General features: G+C 46.3%; 1 protein-coding gene across 9 annotated transcripts in view; it reads right to left on the bottom strand.

The window, feature by feature from the left end:
• Nucleotides 1-19,924, bottom strand: part of LOC310691145 (uncharacterized protein) — a 63,344-nt gene that overhangs the window by 40,085 nt on the left and 3,335 nt on the right. For 4 of the 9 annotated variants that reach the window (XR_014518356.1, XR_014518357.1, XM_083470760.1 and 1 more), the window contains exons 2-12: nt 15,779-15,833; nt 13,593-13,888; nt 13,348-13,508; nt 6,182-6,246; nt 5,234-5,457; nt 4,360-4,619; nt 3,218-3,343; nt 2,901-3,042; nt 2,736-2,786; nt 1,515-1,584; nt 1,000-1,281 (exon numbers count right to left, since the gene is read on the bottom strand). Coding sequence is in view for 7 of the 9 variants with exons in the window: in XM_083470760.1 (XP_083326886.1) it covers nt 1,000-1,281; nt 1,515-1,584; nt 2,736-2,786; nt 2,901-3,042; nt 3,218-3,343; nt 4,360-4,619; nt 5,234-5,457; nt 6,182-6,246; nt 13,348-13,508; nt 13,593-13,888; nt 15,779-15,833 (1,732 nt within the window). In the remaining 2 variants the exon portion in view is untranslated. The remainder of the gene's footprint in view (nt 1-999; nt 1,282-1,514; nt 1,585-2,735; nt 2,787-2,900; nt 3,043-3,217; nt 3,344-4,359; nt 4,620-5,233; nt 5,458-6,181; nt 6,247-13,347; nt 13,509-13,592; nt 13,889-15,778; nt 15,834-19,924) is intronic. The other 5 variants (XM_083470761.1, XM_083470763.1, XM_083470762.1 and 2 more) reach the window with 5 other exon arrangements.

Consider the following 19,924-nt stretch of genomic DNA (forward strand, 5'->3'; position numbering starts at 1 on the left):
TCATCCTGGGTTCCATTGGCCAAGCTGGCTGGGACTGATGGAAGTTGAAGTTCAACAACTTCTGGAGATTCAACAATTACCTCTAGAGAATGATCTTCAACTTTGGGCCCCCAGATGTTGGCCTACAAGTTCCATCACCCCCAGATAGCTTAACCTGACCTTGGAGAGGGTGGGAGTTGATGTTCAGCAACATCAAGGGAACAGAACTCTAGAATGTTCCAAGTGGTGGCCTATGCAGATAATCCAAATATATAAAGACCTATCTATAATTGTGGAAAGCTTCACTAATACACCTGCTTCTGTTGAGAACAAGCTGTCCTACAATCTCTCCCATCTAGATTTGGTCTTGTTTTGGTTGGGACTGGTGGGAGCAGCAGTCCAACACCTGAGAGGAACCCAGATAATGTAAAGCTGATGTGTATCTTCATATGTAAATTCATTTTAAAAAATTACATTTTAACTGCTTTTATTAGTAACATTTTGAATTTTTTCCACTCATGTCACTTTAAACATCTGACTTTAAAAAATGTTATGTTTAATACAAATTGCTTACAGTAGGTATTTTATTACAACTAAGCGTTATATAAATTCTGCTAAATAAAAAAAGATAAACCAACAGTGAAGGGCACCAGATTAGTTGTCCCTGGTGTAATTTCCCCCTCCTCTTGTCCCCACAGTCCCATGAAGAGATGATCAGAATCAATCCCCCTCACCCCACAGTGGGTTAGGCATCAGGCAGTGCAGGATTAAACCCTGCAGAGGCAGTCAAAATCTTCAGAGAGAGGGACTCACAAATTATCCCCTAATAATCTTTTGTAATTTTCTTTCAAAATCAAATCAATATTATTCTGATCCATTGTCACGGGCCCCTAAACAGCGTGGGGCCCAAAGGCCGGTGCCTATTCTGCCTATTTGGTAATCTGGCACTGACATCAAGGGCGACTGGTGCTCCATTTGCCTCCTAGCAAGTTCCATGAGCTGGCCCTCCTTCTTTCTTACCTCTTCCTGGTGAGGCTGAGGAGCCTCTGTGCCTCATCCCTGCAGTTGATAGCTCTGAGGACATCAGCCGTCACCTGCACAGCATAGTCCTCCGTGTAGAAACTCAGGAGGAGTTGGCCCAGGTCCATGACATCTGCCTTCTTCAGCCGCCCCAGGGCAATGTTGTCATGGTCCGCACTGACAGGGATCTCGTTCAGCTTGAACTTGAACCTGTTGAGATCATCCTCCCTCAGGTTCTCCAGGGTGGACACCAGGTGGTCTCTGGTGGTCTTCTTCATCACTCTGCATTTTCACCCCAGAGGCAGGGAAAAGCAGGCACAAAACAAGAGAAGATCAGCAAAGGGACCCGGGAAGGAGCCACACCATCTGCAAGTGACTGGGATTGGCACAGAGGGAGCAGGAAGAGATGCGGGTTGCAATGGTCCTTACGTTTATCAGCAATAAAGGCCAAGCTGCTTCACTGGGCCTAATAGCAAGACTGGCCTTTTGTGAGGAAAGGGAACCTTAAGCCCTACCTGCTTTCCACACCATGTCCTGAGTCAGTGCTGCTGGATGCTGCATCGGCTGATGTGCAGCAAGAAGCACCTGGGAAAGAGAGAAAGCAAAAGTGTGTGGATACATATGAAACAAGGAGGGACTATGGGAAAATGATGATCATGGGACATGAACCAGGAGAGGACCTTGACTCCCTCCAGCGAGTGCTGCTAGCAGAGGGACTCAGGTGCCCAGCAGTTTCACCAGTGATACACCGCTGAGTGACACTGACATCATGGTCTGCCCCTCATACTGGGTCCTGGGTGATATATATCAATATATTGCCCAAGCCCAGCAGGGAGGAAAGCCCAATTGCACTATCATGAGCATTTGCACTGGATTCCGTTAGCACACAGGGTGTGCTGAATCCAGGCCATAGTGGCTTCTACAAAACTGGGCTGGTATGAAAGACCTTCATCTGGCACCAAAGGAGACTATAAAGCAGGGGGAATCTGTATTGGAAGGAGACTCCATAACATTACAAAAGTGACTTTTCCTTGTTGCACCATGTATGCAGCAAAGTATCACCAGCCACTGTCCTTGGAAGAAGACCACCTGGACTCTGTGTCACAAATGTTACTTGTTTAAGCGTTACACTTACACTACCACTTCATAACACAATTTCCAAAGTTGGCTCATAAGGAAGAACAAAGCAACAAAAACATACATTAACATGCAATTAGAAACATAGTTTAACATCTGACACTCAGTTGAAAATCAAAAAGCCCAGGTGGTAAAACATACCGGGGGGAATTCAACATCACCCTCTATGGCCATTTCTACTTGACAGACTGAGAGTTCTCCCCACAACAGCCAAGAACACACATTACTCCTTTTCCCACTGTTCTGGAGGTTCTCCTGACCCTTCAAAGCGCATCTGGGGGAAGTGGGGGGTGCAGGGAGGAGAGCCCAATTGCACTAGTGTGAGCACTTGGACAAGATTCCATCAACACATTAGGTTATTTGAATCCACGCCAAAGTTGTTTTTTACATAACTGAGCTGGATTGAAAGACCTTCATCTGGCACCAAAAGAGAATATAAAGCCAGGTGGAGCTATATTGGAAGGCAATTCCATAACAAGAGTGACTTTTCTGTGTTGAACCATGTATACAGCAGTACTCTGACATCACCAGCCACTCTGTGCTCCCATTGGGAGGAAGGTGAGATTTTAAGTAAGAGGAAATAATTAAAACCTGCTGACCTTGTGCTGCTTGTAGAAGAGGAGAACTCATCTCAGGGGACTTTAACTCTTCTAATACAGAACAGGAAAGAGGCAGTCAAAGAGGGAATGTGACTGGGATGTCCTTTATTACCCTGCCTCCCAAATTATGGTCCAGCCTTGTGATCTTCCTCCATTCCAACTCACTTTGTGTCACAAGGGCCTCCCAGATGAGTTCATTTGTGCATTTCTCCATCACACTAAAGTTGAAGGTATCTTGCATTTGCTCAGCAGACAGTTCCACGTACTGCTGCAGCTTGTCAGCATCCAGATATTGAAACTCCACTTCCTGTGGGGAAGCATGAAACTTCCTTATTTATGTGCAAACAAGGCTTAGCCCAGTCAACCAGTCCAAGGGAGTCAAATTAAACGGTGACGAGGGATCCTGGTGGAGTTCTCCCGTTCTCATACTTTAAAGCCTTGGCTCTGCCCTAGCAAAGCCGTTCATCATCTTTGTGCCTCACCTTGGGACAGACTCTGACATCATTTGTCTCCACGAAGAAGCGAGAGCCAATCGTCAGAGGCCTCAGGGTCCAGGGGGGTTTGTCTATTCTCTGTGAAGGACACTGTACTTCATGCTCATGAACCACCTGGGAAAGGCAAAAGTCACTTTTGAGATATGCAAGAAAGATAACCAACTACTGGAAGACTGGATCCCTACCCCTTTCTTGGCTTTGTTGCAGCATGTAAGGCAGGGATGGGGTACCTGCAACCTTCTAGATGTCATGAGTCAGGAATGATGGGTTTTGTAGTCCCACAGCATTTGAAAGGACACAGGATCTCCACCAGTGATATAAAGACAACTAAACCACTTTGGTAGTAGAGACCAAAATATGGACATGTCATTTCCCCACCCCATGGGGAACTCCAGTCTGGACTCTTAGAATGGCCAGGTTGAACCATGAAGCAACAGAGGGGTGCCAGCTATCCTGGGACACCCTGCCACCTCTCCCGATGAGACAACACAGGAAACCATAGAAGGCTGAAAAAGTAAGATAAAATTCTTAGGAGCAGTTAAAATTGAGAAGGCATTTTATCTTTTATGTTTGCAATATTTGCAAACCAGAACCAACGGATTTCCTCCAGAGACTTTGGAGAAACCTCAAAGTAACTACTAAGCCAATTCCTAAAGAAAGCAAGGAAAATTTGGTCATCACTAAATACATTTATTTTGAAGGAAGCTCCACTGATTTCAGAGAAGGATTAGGGGACTTAGAACTGGAGCATAAATATATTTGCTTGCATTATTTCATTGACAAATCTGTTATCAAGGGAACCAGGCAAGGAAGTGGACCTCGGGAAAGGAGGTTACCCAGCAAAAGAAAAATGCTTATTTCAGTATTGGAAATGCCATTTTAAACATCACTACTGGTGGGAACAAAAGTAATTCATTGAGTGACAACTGCCAATCTTCTATCTAGGGGCATGTTAATGTTGGAAAGCAGTTTGGTAAATTAGTTCAAGCCCAACAATGAGAGATACAGTTCATGAACCATGTCACACTCTGATGCATAATTTTGTATAGCTGCACTGTCAGGCGTCCTATGGTCAAGCAAAAGATCCTGGACGTCTGGAATACCAATCAGAGTTGGAGAATCCCGATTACCTTTCTTAGAGAAGAGTCATTGGGTAGGAGGTACAGATGGAATGTTGGTGGCTGGAACTGAACCATTTGATAGAGCAGTGCCACAGTGTGAACCAGTATCTTCCGCTTAAACCATGACCATGATGTTTTCAAAATGGCTCCACGCGGAGAGAAGTTTGGGTTTTTCAAAATAACACGATACGGCCCCACTCTGTCTGGCTTCTCTAGACTCATCCCCCCTTCCACAAAATGTGCAGTGTAGACTTGGGAAACATCTTTACCTAGAAAGAAAGAAGGGTAGCCTAGGAAGCCACACCTACTGAGCATTGCAACTCATTCTGGTACATCTAGCCCCTATGAGGCTGTTCCCTAAGGCTCTTCCTCCCCCAGGTCCTTCCCGAAGTGATCTGAGATTCCAACACCATGTCTGAATTTGCTCTGCCTTCTTCATACCACTTCTGATTCTGGGAGACGAATGGAGAAGAAAGCTGGTCACATCAGGAGGGGAGACTCCCTGGCTTCTCAGCGGCCTGCCTCACATCTGTCTCCTGGCCCCCTTCCTCTCCAGTCTCCACTTCTGCCCCCAATTCTGCACTGCTCTCGGTCACAGCCTCTTCCTGCTCACTAAAGCCTGTTACCTCTCCAACCTCCAACACCACCTCCTCCCAGGCTGCTCCCTCTGATCCCTCATCATTGTCCCACCAGCACTCTCCTGGCTCTGAGCCTTCTTCCCCTGGGGGTTCCCCTGGGGGTTCCCCAACTGGTGCCTCCCACCACTCCTCTGCAGCCAGCCTGGGCATGACCTCCCCTGAGTGTGGATGACAGAGCTCATCACTGCACCCATCCTGTTACATGCAATATTTATTTTGTTACAAACCTTTTTCGCCTACCATACCTGCAAGACACAAGAAGTGAGGGAAGTGAACAACTGCCACAGCCTCTGCTGGATCTGCTTCAATGTTGATCAAAGGCCCAGCGACAACCCAGTCCTCCGTGTTCTGTTCGGCCAGGTGCTTAGGCCATGAATCAAAGTGGTAGGAGATGGTCACAGCTCCTCTCACCTCAAATATGACATCAGTATACAAGCAAAGGAAGGATCCAGCCTTCGTGAAGCACAGCCTGAATGCCACAAAGGGGAAAATGGAAAGAGAAGTGGATTGAACACCAGCTGGACACCCTCTGCATCTTCCTGATGGGAAGAAATCCCCACCCCAACTACTTGGACTCGATAATATTTAACTATAAAATATCATGGTGCTGATCAGTGCCAGGGTTGCAAGTTCAATCCCTGTATGGGAGAGATGCATATTCCCGCATTGCAGGGGGTTGGACTAGATGATCCCCTGGGTCCCTTCCAACTCTACAATTCTATCATTCTATGAAGATTAAGAATAGACCTATGCACACTTAAACCCCTATGGAAAGCAGTGCACAAAAGAATGGCTTGGTGATGTGGAATATTAATGCCAGGATCACAACTAAATAGTGGGATGGATGGTTTGCATCCCAGCAAATGTCTGGACAGTGTAGCAAATCATAAGTAGAGACAGTTATTTGGACGAAGGGGCAATAAAGCCCAGGAAGTGGAGAAAGAGAAAGCAGGACAATGATCTTCCTTCATGAAGCTCCTTGGGTGGTTTTGGGCTAGCCACTTTCTTCATGTTTTGCCAGATAGGGCCATGAGAGGTGCTGGGGCTGAGCACATATTATTTTTACCTTTCACCACACCAGACCTTTCTTTGAGTCAGAACTCTCCGGAACTCAGTTCCGGCATCTCTCAGGTGGGTGCTAGTGCCATTCAAAGAGAACAAGGGAGGCATTCATGAAAGCTTTGGAAGATCACCTGTATCTTTCATGACTCCGGTCTGAGTCCGAAAGCACCTCTGGTCTGACTGTTTCTGGAAGACCCTGTAACAAAATCCTTATTCATTAGTGTGGCCGCCAGACACCTTTTCGCATCTGAAAACAGGGCATTCTTGTCTGTTTCTAACATCCTTATGACCACACCAAGGAGCACTGCTTGCAGTCAAACCCACAAAAAACACCTCTAAAGGCTCTTCTGTATCTGCTTTGTTCTGCATTCGTTTTGGCTGTAGTAGCCTGACCGTACAATGCTCAGAGAAATTGGGGGGGGGGGGACCCAATAGTTACATCTCAGGCTGTACAGGCCTCAGTTAGCATGTTAAATGTTAAAGTTTATGGCAGTACAATTAGCAAAAGACTGAACAAATATAGTTTGTTTGGAAGGGTAGCCAGGAGAAACCTTGTTTTTCAGCCACAGGACCTGGGAACATTGCTGTCATTGAGTCAGAGTTAACTCCTCTGTATACCATAGTATTCTAGAGTCAAACATGAGGCCATCCAAGACAGCTTAAAGCTTGGCCAAATTTGGGTCATGCATCAGGACAATGATGCGAAGCATGCCCACAAATCTACAACAGAACGGCTGAAAAAGAACAGAATTGGGGTGTTGCAATGGCTCAGTCAAACTGCAGACCTCAACCCAATTGAAATGCTGTGATGGGACTTGAAGAGACCTACACATAAACAAATGCCAGCAAACCTCAATGAACTGAAGCAATGTTGTGAAGAAGAGTGGGCCAAAATTCCTCCACAACGATGTGAGAGACTGATAAAGTAATACAGAAAACAATTAATATAGAAAACAATTACTTCAAGTTATTGCTGCTAAAGGTGGTTGTGTAAACTATTGAATCGTAAGGTGTACTTAGTTTTCCACACATGGCTTCTCCATTTTGGCTTTATTTCTGTTAAATAAACCATGGCATGGTGTTAGACATCATGTGCTACCTATTTTGAAGACCTGCTAAGGAACATATGGTTGTTATTATGTCCTCCTATGTAGAACCACAGAATTCAAAAAGGGTGTACTTTCTTTTCCCCCATGACTGTAGAGCAGGCTTGATAGGCAAACTCGGCCCTCCAGATGTTTTGGGACTACAACTCCCATGATCCCTAGCTAACAGGACCAGTGATCAGGGATGATGGGAATTGTAGTCCCAAAACATCTGGAGGGCTGAGTTTGCCTACGCCTGCTGTAGAGAGGCAAATTGGGCATGGCCAATACTGATGAAGATGGCTGCCTAAATCCTTAACTCCAGCAAAGGCCAGAATCAAACCCTCTTACAAAACCAACCCTGCACTTACTTTTCATCATAAATTTATTCTTAATTCTTTGGGCATGCCGGTGATTCTGAATCAACAAAAAAACAGGCAATCTTTCTGATTTCTTCAAGCTGTGCAACTGCAAGCAATCTAGTACGGGTCCACTACAGAAACAGACACAGAATACTAGCAACATGGCAGACACTTCGAGAAATGTGGGAGACCAAGCAGAAAATGGTGATTCTAGTCTTCGTCAGAAATGGAATCAGGTGGATTAGGGGAATGCTGTGGACGTAGTGTATCTTGATTTCAAAAAGGCTTTTGAAAATGTTCCCCATGATAGTCTTGCAGGGAAGCTGTCAAAATGAGGGCTGGATGACCGTTAGGTGGATTTGTAGCTGGTTGACTGACCAAAGGAACACAGAGAGTGCTCATTAATGTTTCCTTTTCATCCTCAGGAAAAAATGAAAAGTGGGGTGCCAAAGGGTTCTGTCCTGGGCCTGTTGCTGTTCAACTATTATTATAAACAACCAGGGGACTTAGCTCCAGTTGCAGAGAAGAGAAGCTGCCCTGGTCATGTCCCATTAAACTTTAATTAGTTTAATGGTTAGCACATGTCCAGTGCGCTTCTGATGCCACAATGTCCCATTACAGCAGAGCATTTCGCACAGCGGCTCAAGAAGGGCTGGAGAGTCAGCATCTTTTCAATAAAGGAATCTTGGAGCAAGCGGTTTGGAACTCAAATAAAAGGTTTATTTACACAAAACAAAAAACCCTGGTGAAGAATCACACATTTCAGCAAACACGCCCCAAAAGAAAGGTGAAGGGGGAAGGAGGAGAGGCAAACACAGGAGTGAGTTGACTATTTATACAAACTCACATTCCAGGAAGCTTAACGACCTCCAGCTGCTCAGTGACTAGAGCGTCCTGATTAGAGCTTCTTAACCCTTTAATACCAACACCCCCTCTCGCTCGTAACACTGAGCTGTACCAACCTTAATTCAAATTTAAACCTGAACAGAAACATTTATTAGACTGCGGACTCAAAGCTTTTGTAAAACCGTCTGCGAGATTTTCTTGGCTTGGACAATACTTTAGTTCAATTAAACCTTGTTTTACACTTTGGCATACATTTTGATAACGGATATCCAAATGTTTTGTGTGTGCCTTGAACTGACCTGATTTAGCTAGTTTAATACAAGGTTGATTGTCTTCCCACACTCTGATAGGTAGGGAACATTCTCCAAACAATTCTTGTACCAGTTGCTTATAAAATTCCAGTTCTCTACATACATCTGATAATGCATTGAACTCAGATTCAGTTGAACTTAAAGCTATAAGTGATTGTTTTCTTGATCTCCAACCAATTAGTGCATTTCCAAATTTTATCGCCATTCCTGACACTGATTTTCTATCTGGTCCAGCATCAGCCCAACTGCTGTCGGCCCAACATTCAAGTTGTGTGCTGCCCTCTGCTGATAGTTTTAAACGAAACCTTTTGGTAGTTTGGAGATACCTTAAAACTCTTTTTACTCCTTGCCAAGCATGCATTGATGGTTTTTCAGCTTGTCTACACAGCATGTTGACAGCATATGTTATATCAGGCCGAGTCCACTGTGCAATGTGGAGTAGACTGCCTATCGCTGACTGGTAAACCCCAGGATTACAGAACTCTGTCTGTTGCTCAGTTTGAGCATCCTTTGTGTAACTTAACTCCATTGGGGTTTTAACACCAGCACAGTTGTCCATTTTAAACCTTTCCAGCAACTGCTGGATCTTAGCTTCTTGGCTGAGCCAATAGTTCCCATCTTCATCTTGCTGAATTTTAACTCCTAGATAAACAGATACATTGCCTAGTGACTTTATCTGAAACTTTTCTCCAAGCTTTGTGGCAAATTGTTGTGCAAGTTTATCGTCCTTTCCACTGTATAATAAATCATCAACAAATATCAAGACTGCTTCTTGTTCACATCCCGAGCCTTTTAGATAAAGACACGCATCTGCTGCGCTCTTTCTAAACCCCATGCTCTCTAGAGCATCGTTTAAGCAGGAATTCCAATTACGGGCAGACTGTTTCAACCCATAAATGGATTTGTGTAGGCGCCAGACCTGGTTTGGCTTGTCTCCTTCAAAACCTGGTGGTGATGTCATATAGACTTCCTCCTGTAAGTCTGCATTTAAATAAGCCACATTGACATCAAAATGAAACAGCTTATTTCCCTTCTTAGCTGAAGAGGCTAAAAGCATTCTTAATGACTCCGATCTTGAAGTAGGGGCATAAATTTGAGAATAGTGAACTCCTTTGCGCTGCGAAAACCCTTTTGCAACTAGTCGGGCTTTATATTGCAACTCCTCAGTAGTTGTGGGCTTTAAACGATATACCCATCGACAACCTACAGCTTGTTGCCCTTTTGGAAGCTCTGTACTTGTAAACACACCGAGAGACTTCATTGAAGCCATCTCTTTTTCCATTGCTTCCTGCCACTTTACGGCTTCTGAGCTTGGAAGCTGTTGTACTTCCATATAGCTATCTGGCTCACACTGTGCCATATTTACGTATACACTTGTCACCTTAAACCGCTCTGGTGGCTTGCCCTTTGTGGCACGTTTTGACCTGCGCAATTGCTCCTCTTGTGCCCCCTCTGACCGTTGGCTGTCAGAATCTGTCTCAGACTTTATGTCTGGACGTGCCCCTAGGGATAAAGACCTCCGTTTAGTTACCTCCCTTGGGCTTGGTGTTGCAGGCGACCTGCTTCGCTTTTGCTGTCTGCTAGGCCTAACGACTGGTGATGTTGGAACACTCTTAGATTCTGGCTTTTCTACCTTAGGAGAAGAACCTTGTGCCTGGTCAGAATCTGCATCTGAACCATGTGCACCATCCCCTTCTGGCTCATCACCCTCTGGACTTTCTTTCTCAGCATAAATGCCCAAATCATCTCTCAAAATGTCAGGGTTAGCATGTAAGTGAGTCCATCCGGATTGCTCACAAAATTCAGCGCTCCTACTGAGGACCACTCTTGTAGTATCCCCATCTGGGTTCACAAACCTCCAAGATTTGGCGTGTGGTTCGTACCCACAAAAGATGAGTTTCCTAGCCCTTGGACTTCCCTTTTTCCTTAACGCTTTTGGGATAAGTACATAGGCTTGAGATCCAAACACCCGAAAGTAATTAACTTTGGGCTTCTTCCCATATAAAGCAAAATATGGCGTAGTATCAATTACCGAATTATATACTCGGTTCAGAACATGAGTAGCCGTCTTCCAGGCTTCTGCCCAGTAACTTTGAGGAAGTTTAGCATCAAACAACATAGAGTTTGCCAACTCTTGCAGAACCCTGTTTTTACGTTCGGCCACGCCTCCCTCTTGGGGGGAATAAGGTGTAGACAGACGATGCTTAATTCCCTTTTTCTTAAAGAAATTCTGCAACACAGACCCGGTAAATTCTGACCCTCTGTCTGTCTGAAAAGCAAGTACTCTAGTACCGAATTCAAGTTCTACTGCATGAACCCAATTTTTAACTGTTTCTGCAGTATCTGCTTTTGTTTTGAGAGGAAAAAACCATGTAACCTTTGTTTTGTCATCTGAGAGACACAGTGCATACCTCGAACCTCCCATGCTAGCAACAGGCATTGGGCCACATAGGTCCATATGCACAAGTTGGAACACTTTGTCAGATTTCCTATTTGAACTGGGATAGCTGCATCTATGAACCTTCGCCCTTTTGCATGCAGTACAATCCAAATACTTAGCACATTTGTTCAATTTGCACCCTTCTGATAATTCAGGTTGTCTTTTAACATACTGAAAATTAATATGTCCCAGACGGCGGTGCCATAAATGAACACAAGAATTATGGGTAGGCGAGTTCACACAACCAGCATGAACCTGTTCAACTTCATCTGGACTTGTCTCAAAATAATATAACCCATCTCTGCATTCCACCTGCAAAAGAGATACATTATTCTTTGAAATAGTGCAAACCCCATTTTCAAACACAGTTTTAAACCCATTTCTATCAAGTTCTGACACAGACAAAATACACCCCTTCATTCCCTTTAGCACGTAGGCATCAATTTCTGTTTGCAAACACTTCAAAAACACTGTGCCTACGGTCTCTAAGGAACGTTTAGTTGAATCTGCCATTGTCACAACTTTAAGGGTTTGCAAATGTCTGCAATTCTGCAAACGGACACTAGATGGCGCCACCAGGTGGTGAGATGCACCACTGTCGATCAACCAGCGTAGATTGCTGCCTTGGCCACGCCCTTGCATCAACACCATTGCTGAAGCCATGTGCTGTGTGCTGTGGGAGTAGCCACGACCTCCTCCTCTTCTTCGACGTCCCCTGGAACTCCTTGTCTGGTAACTAGGGGTAACGGCCTTGGTGCTGTCTTGACCAGGTTCACGTGTACAACTCCTGATTAAATGGGAAGAGGAACCACAGCGAAAACAGTGTCTAGCTGCAAAAGCATTTACTGTGTTCTCAAACTCAGCATCCCCACTCTTAGGCACAGCATAACTCCCCTTTGAAGACAAACCTCTTTCTCTTTGCCTTTTATCCTGTTCATCAGCAAGTCGAGAAGAAATGTATTCAAGGGTTAATTCAGTTGAAGGCATAGCTTCCAAAGTTAAAGCTAGAGTCTCATAGCTTTTATCAAGAGAAGACAACAAAATGTATGACTGCTGCTCCATAGAGAAAGGAATGCCCAGCTGTCTTAGTTGATTAAAGGCAGACACCATTTTGGCAATATGTTCTTTCACACACGCTCCCGGTTGGAGACGTAAATCAAACCAACATCTTGTAGCATGGATCTTGGCCCCCGCAGTGTCTCTGGAATTTAACTGCTGCAGAACCGTCCAGACCTCATGCGTGTTCTTTAACTCAGAAACATAAGGCATTTGCTCTGGTCCCACTGCCAAAACTAGTAGACCTTGGGCTTTCCTGTCGCGTTTCTGTGAAGCTGCCGCTGCTGCTTTGTCTTCTGCAGACGCGTCTGCAGCTGCCTGTAAAGGCGGTGCTTCAGTACAACTCCACAACTCTTTTGCTTGCAACCAAACCCTTACTCTAGCCTTCCAATCTTGCCAATTTTTCCCATTGAGTCGCGTAAACGGGACAGTAAAACTTTCCTGGGACTCTGCCATCCTCCCTGGGGCTTAGGAACGATACTCACAGACCTGTAGACCGTCTCCCAGCTGCTGAGGTGGCTCCTCGAGGAATAAGGCGTCTTCCAGCGAGTACAAACTGCGCAGTGCCTCTTTAAAACTTTTCCTAGGCACGTTGCAGGACTCAAGCTGCTTTGAAGGCTTTCGTTGTCGGCAACCGCTTCTGTCTTCGCTCCAGTCCTTGCATAAATCACTCTGAACTGCACTCCTTATCTCCTTCTTGACGTACAAACACCCATAACCTGTCCCATTAAACTTTAATTAGTTTAATGGTTAGCACATGTCCAGTGCGCTTCTGATGCCACAATGTCCCATTACAGCAGAGCATTTCGCACAGCGGCTCAAGAAGGGCTGGAGAGTCAGCATCTTTTCAATAAAGGAATCTTGGAGCAAGCGGTTTGGAACTCAAATAAAAGGTTTATTTACACAAAACAAAAAACCCTGGTGAAGAATCACACATTTCAGCAAACACGCCCCAAAAGAAAGGTGAAGGGGGAAGGAGGAGAGGCAAACACAGGAGTGAGTTGACTATTTATACAAACTCACATTCCAGGAAGCTTAACGACCTCCAGCTGCTCAGTGACTAGAGCGTCCTGATTAGAGCTTCTTAACCCTTTAATACCAACAGGTCATTTCTCCATTCCATAAATCCATCAGAGCTTTGACAGAACCACCTGCCAAGTATCAATGTGTATGCAAGTAAGATGTCCAGTCACCTACCTCACTGGGACACAGGTTACACACGACTCTTATGCTAGAACATGCTGGGTTTTCCATCTTGGTTTTTCTTCCTTCCTCTGCAAATAGTGGGGATTCTGATTGCGTCACTGAGGAGCCTGTCACCTGGACCAATTTTTTACCTGAGCCTGTAAAAGACAATTCTTTACCTGACATGAATGCTGGAAGGAAAAGGAAGGTAGTTGAACTGTCCTTGAAGCTTAGAAAGTACTCCAAGTCAAACTCACCATGGACTGCAACTAGCAGAATCTGAATGGAGCCTGGATGTTTCCTTTCTACTTGTTCCAGGAACCAGCAACAAGTTGCCTCCCCCCTTTCCTGGATCATATTCAGCAGTTTTTGACTTTTCTCTTTGGAGTCTTCCTCTGCTGTCTGAAAGTCTCGGTATTCTTTCTGTGTGATAATAAAGCCATAGCATAATTCACGTAAAAAGAATTCTAGGTCCTTTTCAATAATTTCAAGTAATTCTTTTCTTCCCTTGCAGACTATTTCATCACCAGTGATAGCGACTCCTTCCAGTGACCTGTGGCAAAAACATTTATTTGATTTTAGGCATTGCTGTGGGGAGAGAATTAGAGCTTGATTAGGATACAAGCTGGGGCTTAATTTCACCACCCCTAGTATACTGCCCTCACTGATCCTCTGAGCACGCTGAGATCTGCTTTTCCATTGCAACCTGGAAAACATGCTGATTTATTCCACATTGAAAAGAAAGCCATCCCTTTTATAACGGCCAAGAATATACGCAGTCTTCGTGATAGTGATACATTTTGCACTGCTCTCTAGGTTGCATCCAAAGCTGATGCCCCCGCTGACTTAGTTTTTATACTTTCTGCATGCAAACAGAGCCAGGCTGCCCATGAAGAGGCAGCTTATTTCACCTTGCTTGGGTGCCTCTTCGCAGCCCACTAACTCTCCCCCCTCCTCAGTTGCACACCTGTTTTGAAAATGGAACTGTTACGACTTCACTTGTACCCCCAAGGAACAAGGAGGGCAAAGTTGTAATGGAGTGATTTTCAAAACAGAGACCTGAAAGGAAGGTGTGTGGCTGGTTTGAAGCTGTGCTGGTGGCCCAAATCTGTAAAGGAAGCTCAATCCCATCAGCTGCCTCTCTTGTTGTTGCTTCTCCCTCTCTCCCTTCTGGGCTATAGTATTATTATTATCAAGCTGGCTTTCAGGCAAGGCAGCTTCCTTTCCACCAGCAGAAGGCAATAGCCACTAGCCACCCCATCAGGGGGTGGGGAACTGACAAGCTGGCAACTCAGGATTTGATTTTAGGGTTTTTTAAAAGGCCAAAGTGGGGAACCCTTCTGCCCCTGGGCAGCTATAAATAATGGACTTCAGAAATATTCTGGGAGCAGAATGGGGCAGTCTTTCTAGCAGAGCTAGCTAATCAACCAAGTTAACTCGAGGTTTAGCGTGAGAGTCCTCCTCCTGGAGCCCACCACCCACCGATTGGATTTTGTATACATTTAGGTGTTGGTTTTGAAAAAGGGAAAGTGTGTGCATGTGTGTACATAACATGCGTTTTGGAAAAAGATTGCCATCTCTTGTTAAGGACCCCCCCTGGATTGCATGTGACTTCTCCACTCTTTTTCTTCCTCCTTGAGAAGAGCAGAAGCCCCAGCACTGCCTCCCCCCACAGCAGGGCGAGGGTCTTCCCTGCCACTGATGCTGCTCCTGCCACTGCTCATTGCTGGTGGGGCTGCTGAGAAGGAAAGAAGGCAGGAGGGAAAGAAAGAAGTGACTTTCCCCTGTGTTTTCCAACACACACCCTTAGCAAATACAATTCCTGGGGAAACACCCGCTTGATTTGCCTCAGGCTCCAAAATGTCTGGGGCCAGCCCTGCATGCAAACCATGTGGGAATGTTCAGGGATGCAGGAGAGGATATATTGTTTGATTATAGCCTTTCCAACTTGTGTAAACAAGTTCACAATTTAGCAGAGTAACATCCCCCCTTTTAAACTCACAGCGGATGCGTTTGCTCAGGCAAGCTAAAGCCTCTATAATAACTGTTCTGGTATTTTCCCTTTATTCCCTCATAAAAGATAAGACACGACAGTCTTCTATAAAAGTATTAAAAAAGTTCACTCACATTCTGTTCACAATCAGATCCCAGAAGGATTCGGAGGGGAGAGACAGCTGGCCCCCTGCCTACGTCCATGGTCACAACCACAGAATATTGAGGGGATCCAGACCCCTCCTTGAAATCTGGGGGGTTGTCAGTCCCTCGTCCCCCTTGCTTATCGCCGAATCCCTTAGCACTGTTCTTTCCAGAAACACATTTGCCCATCCTGGTTCCTAGATGCAGCTCTCTCCCAAGCTAAGGTCTAATCCTGTCTTCTGAAACTCATAGCATCCAATCATTGCTCTTCCACTGTAAGCTGCAAACAGAATTGTGATGGACTTACCACACTTTTTTCTTTCTTACATTCCTCTGCATAACACGGGACTTGGTACTGTAACCTGTGGGCAGGTAAGGGAGAAGTCAAAATTGGGTGTTTTATTCCCCCCCCCCCGTCTTTTTCTGTATTGAATTGACTCTAGTGCATTTCTTGCTGGTTAAGCGCTTAATTCCTTAACCAATGACCGGGGTGGGGTGTCACACTAGCGGGGTGTGTGTGTTTTTCTACCCTAATGAGAATTCCAACATATTTGGGAAGAGGCTTAGACTGTAGACCTTCTAAATACCACTTGTCAACAGTCAAAACACCCAGAACCAGAAAACACTTATTCAGAGAAAGTTTGGGCCAACCTACCAACACATCCTTGACCTTTCATTGATAATTTCTCTATTTAAAAAATGATGGAATTCAATCTGGTAAATTCAATGCATTTCTGGGGCATTTTATGCAAAATGGGGTGGGTTTTTTGTTTATTTGGGTTTCCAGAGGAAAAATAGTACTGCATATACTCGAATATAAGACAACTTTTCCAGCATACTTTCTGCTGTGCTGCACTGTGCCTCCCCCAACCGGGCTCCTATGCCTGCTCTTGCGAGCGGCAGAGGGACGAACAGCGAGAAAGGAGCCCTTTCAGGCTGCTCCTTCCTCCTCCGCCGCCTTTGCCACTGTCTGCAGCGGCAGAGGAGGAACAAGCAGGAAAAGGAGGGAAGGGACTGGAAAACAGCCAAAAAGTGTTTCCTCTGTCAATGACCAGGGCACTTTGCCAAAGCTTGCCCGCAGCGTCAAGGCTGGCAAGGGATGGTGGGGGCAACGGCCAAGGAGGAAGGACAGGGGGCCAAGGAACAGGGGAACGATGCTTCCACAGGAAAGGAAAGCCAAGGTCGTGATGATGTGTCTGGGGGAGAAGGAGAAAATCCCTCCACAGTACGCAGATTTTGAGGTGTTCAGCGAGCGGGAAGCTGACACGTTACCCCCACATCGGCCGTACAATTGTCAGATCAATTTAGTCCCAGGGACCAAACTGTCAGCAGGTAAGCTGTAATCAATGTCCGACTAAGAAATACATGATTTGAAGGAGTTTATTGATAAGAACTTGAGGAGGGGTTTCATCAGGGAATCCAAGGCGGTGGGAGGGAGTCCTGTGCTCTTTGTGGACAAGAAGGGGACAAATGAGCACCGCCTAGTGGTGGATTTCAGGATTGTCAATCCTTGACGGAACCCCTGGCCTTCCCCGTGCCGAGAATCGACGACATTTTGGCGAGAGTCAGGCGTGGCAGGATTTTTACCAAACTGGACCTCAGGGGAACGTACAATCTGATCAGGGTGTGGGAGGGGGACGAATGGAAAACGACCATGTTTACCCCCCCCCCCCAGGGGCATTTGAATATCTTGTTATGCCATTTGGATTACAAAGTGGAAGCCCCTGTTTCCAGACATTCATGCACCATGTACTGGAGTCCCTACTGTACCGGAACTGCGTCTGCTTTTCAGATGACATACTAGTCTTCTCAGAGAACGAGGAACAGCACGCAAGAGATATCCTGCAAGTGTTGGAGAAGCTAAAGGAGCATCAGTTATGGGTCAAGCTGGAGAAATGCCAGTTCCATGTTTGGGCAGTGGAGTTCCTAGGGTACCGGCTGTCAGATAGGGGACTGGCAATGGACTGGGAGAAGGTGAGAGCCATTTTGGAATGGGAAAAACCCAAAAACAAAGAAGGATGTACAGAGATTCCTTGGCTTCAGCAACTTCTACAGAAAGTTTATCAAGAACTTTGCCCATTTGTCAGCGCCCATAACTGATTGCCTCAGTGGGAAGAAAAAGTTTCTGTGGACTGAGGAGGCGCAAAGGGGATTTGAGAAACTGAATAATGTTTTTGCATCAGAGGAGCAGCTACTGCACGTGAATCCTGACAAGCCATTACAGGTGGAAACTGACACCTCCGATCGGGCCATAGGAGCAGTCCTGTTGCAGCAAGATGCAGGGGGGGATTGGAGGCCTTGCGGAAGCTGAACAAATTGGAGCAAAACTGCAGTATCTATGACAAAGAATTGTTGGCAATTTTTGCGGCTTTTAAGCAGTAGAGACACTTCCTGATTGGGGCTCAGCAGCAGATACAGGTGCATACAGATCACAAGCACTTGGAATACTGGCGCACTGTGCATGTGCTTTACCAGAGGCAGATCTGTTGGGCAGAGTTTTTGCCAACTTTAATTTTAGGATCCAGTACATCCTGGGAGAGCAGAACGTGAGGGCAGATGCGTTATCTCGGAAACCAGAGTACTTGGAGGAAAAAGAACCCCCCGTGGCTAGGAATACGTTACAGAAGGACAAATGGACCTGTGGAGAAGCACTAGTGGAAGAAGCAAAACTGGTGCGACTCACCAGAGAAGATGACTTTGCTCAAAGGAAATTCAGCGAGCTCAAGCGGGGGTTGGGAGCAGGGGGGTTGAGGAGAAAGGGGGACTGTTGTTCTACAGAGGAGCATTGTATGTACCAGGAGAGTCCCTAAGGGTCAGAGTTCTCAAACAGCTCCATGACAACCCCACTGCTGGGCATTTTGGGCAACACAAGACCATGTTGTTAGTTACGCGGGATTTTTGGTGGCCCAAAGTAAGGGAGGATGTGTGAGATTATGTGCGAGGATGCGACATGTGTCAAAGGGCAAAGGGTGAGAGGGCGGCGCCAGCGGGGTTGCTAGAACCCTTGCCCACACCCGGGAGGCCATGGGAGGTGGTGTCCATAGACTTCATGACAAACCTGCCCATATCCAGAGGTAAGATGGTGGTGATGGATCTACTAAGATGTGTCACTTTGTGGCATGTTCCCATCCAGTGACAGCAGAGGAGACCACCAAGTTGTTCGTGGATCACGTATTCCAACTGCATGGGGTCCCTTCGAGGGTAATTTCAGACCATAGAAGGCAGTTCACCTCATGTTTCTGGCACAAGCTCATGAGTTTGTTGCAGGTAGAGGTGAGCTTCTCGACAGCAAGGCACCCAGAAACTAACGGACAAGCTGAGATAGTGAATGCCCTTTTGCAGCAGTACGTGCGCTGTTATGTCAATGAGGCAGAACAATTGGGTGGAGAAACTAGCACTGGCAGGGTTTGCGTACAATAATGCTGAACACGTGTCTACAGGGATGAGTCCCTTTCTTGCCAATTAAGGGTGCCACCCCAGGGCCTTCCTAGGACGGGGAGGGGGGGGGAAGAGGCTTGGAGTGTGCCGGCCGCAGAGCAATTTACGGAAGAGATGGAGGCCATACACCAACAGCTCAAGATGAACTTGGAGAGGGCAAGGGAGGCATAAAAGAAAGAGGCCAACAAGCACAGAAGACCAGGGGAGGTCATACAGGTGGGAGACAAGGTGTGGTTGTCATCTCAGGGGCTGCCCTTGAGGGAGAGGTGCAAGAAACTGCAGCCTAGGAGAGTGGGCCCCTTTGAGGTCATCCAGCAGGTCAATCCAGTAGCGTTTAGGTTGAAGCTGCCAGACAACATGAGAATACACCCGGTTTTCCACAGGTCCCTGTTGTCACCTTACAGGGAGAGGCACGGCTGCCCAGGGAGGGGGCAGGAGGTACCCACCTCACCAAACGTAGAAGAGAGGGAACAATGCAACAGTGACGGAGAGACTTGACTCCAGGTGGAACAGACATCAACTAGAATATCTAGTTGCCTGGGAGGAGGTGCCCAGTTCTGAAAATGCGTGGATTTCTGAGGGGTGCGTAACAGAGGAGTTTCTCATAGAGGAATTCCACGCTCTCTTCCCAGATAAGCCCAAACCCCCGGGGAGGTTTTTTGGAGAAGTGTTTGGACCCACAGAGGACGAGGGGGACTTCGAGGGATTCCCACCCTCAGGGGGGGAATAGTTGATGAAGTCGCTGAGAGCTCTGATGAGGAGGAACACCCCGAGGACTCTCCAATGGGGACGGGGTTGTGGGGGGGGTTGGGAAGCAGTTTTTGAGGACACAGAGGATGACGATTCTTTCCTTAGATTCCCACCCCCTCCTCCCATCGCCAGTGAGGGTGAGGTAGTTCAGAACCCCACCGATGGGGGGGTTTGAGGGGGTGGGTGTCAGCCTCCTCTGGCTTCTCCCTTCCAGACTTGAAATTATACTATGAAGCAGCTTGCATCACGTGGATTCGGGATTGGA

This window comes from Podarcis liolepis, assembly GCF_965112155.1.
Source record: "Podarcis liolepis genome assembly, chromosome: 13".
Classification (NCBI taxonomy): domain Eukaryota; kingdom Metazoa; phylum Chordata; class Lepidosauria; order Squamata; family Lacertidae; genus Podarcis; species Podarcis liolepis.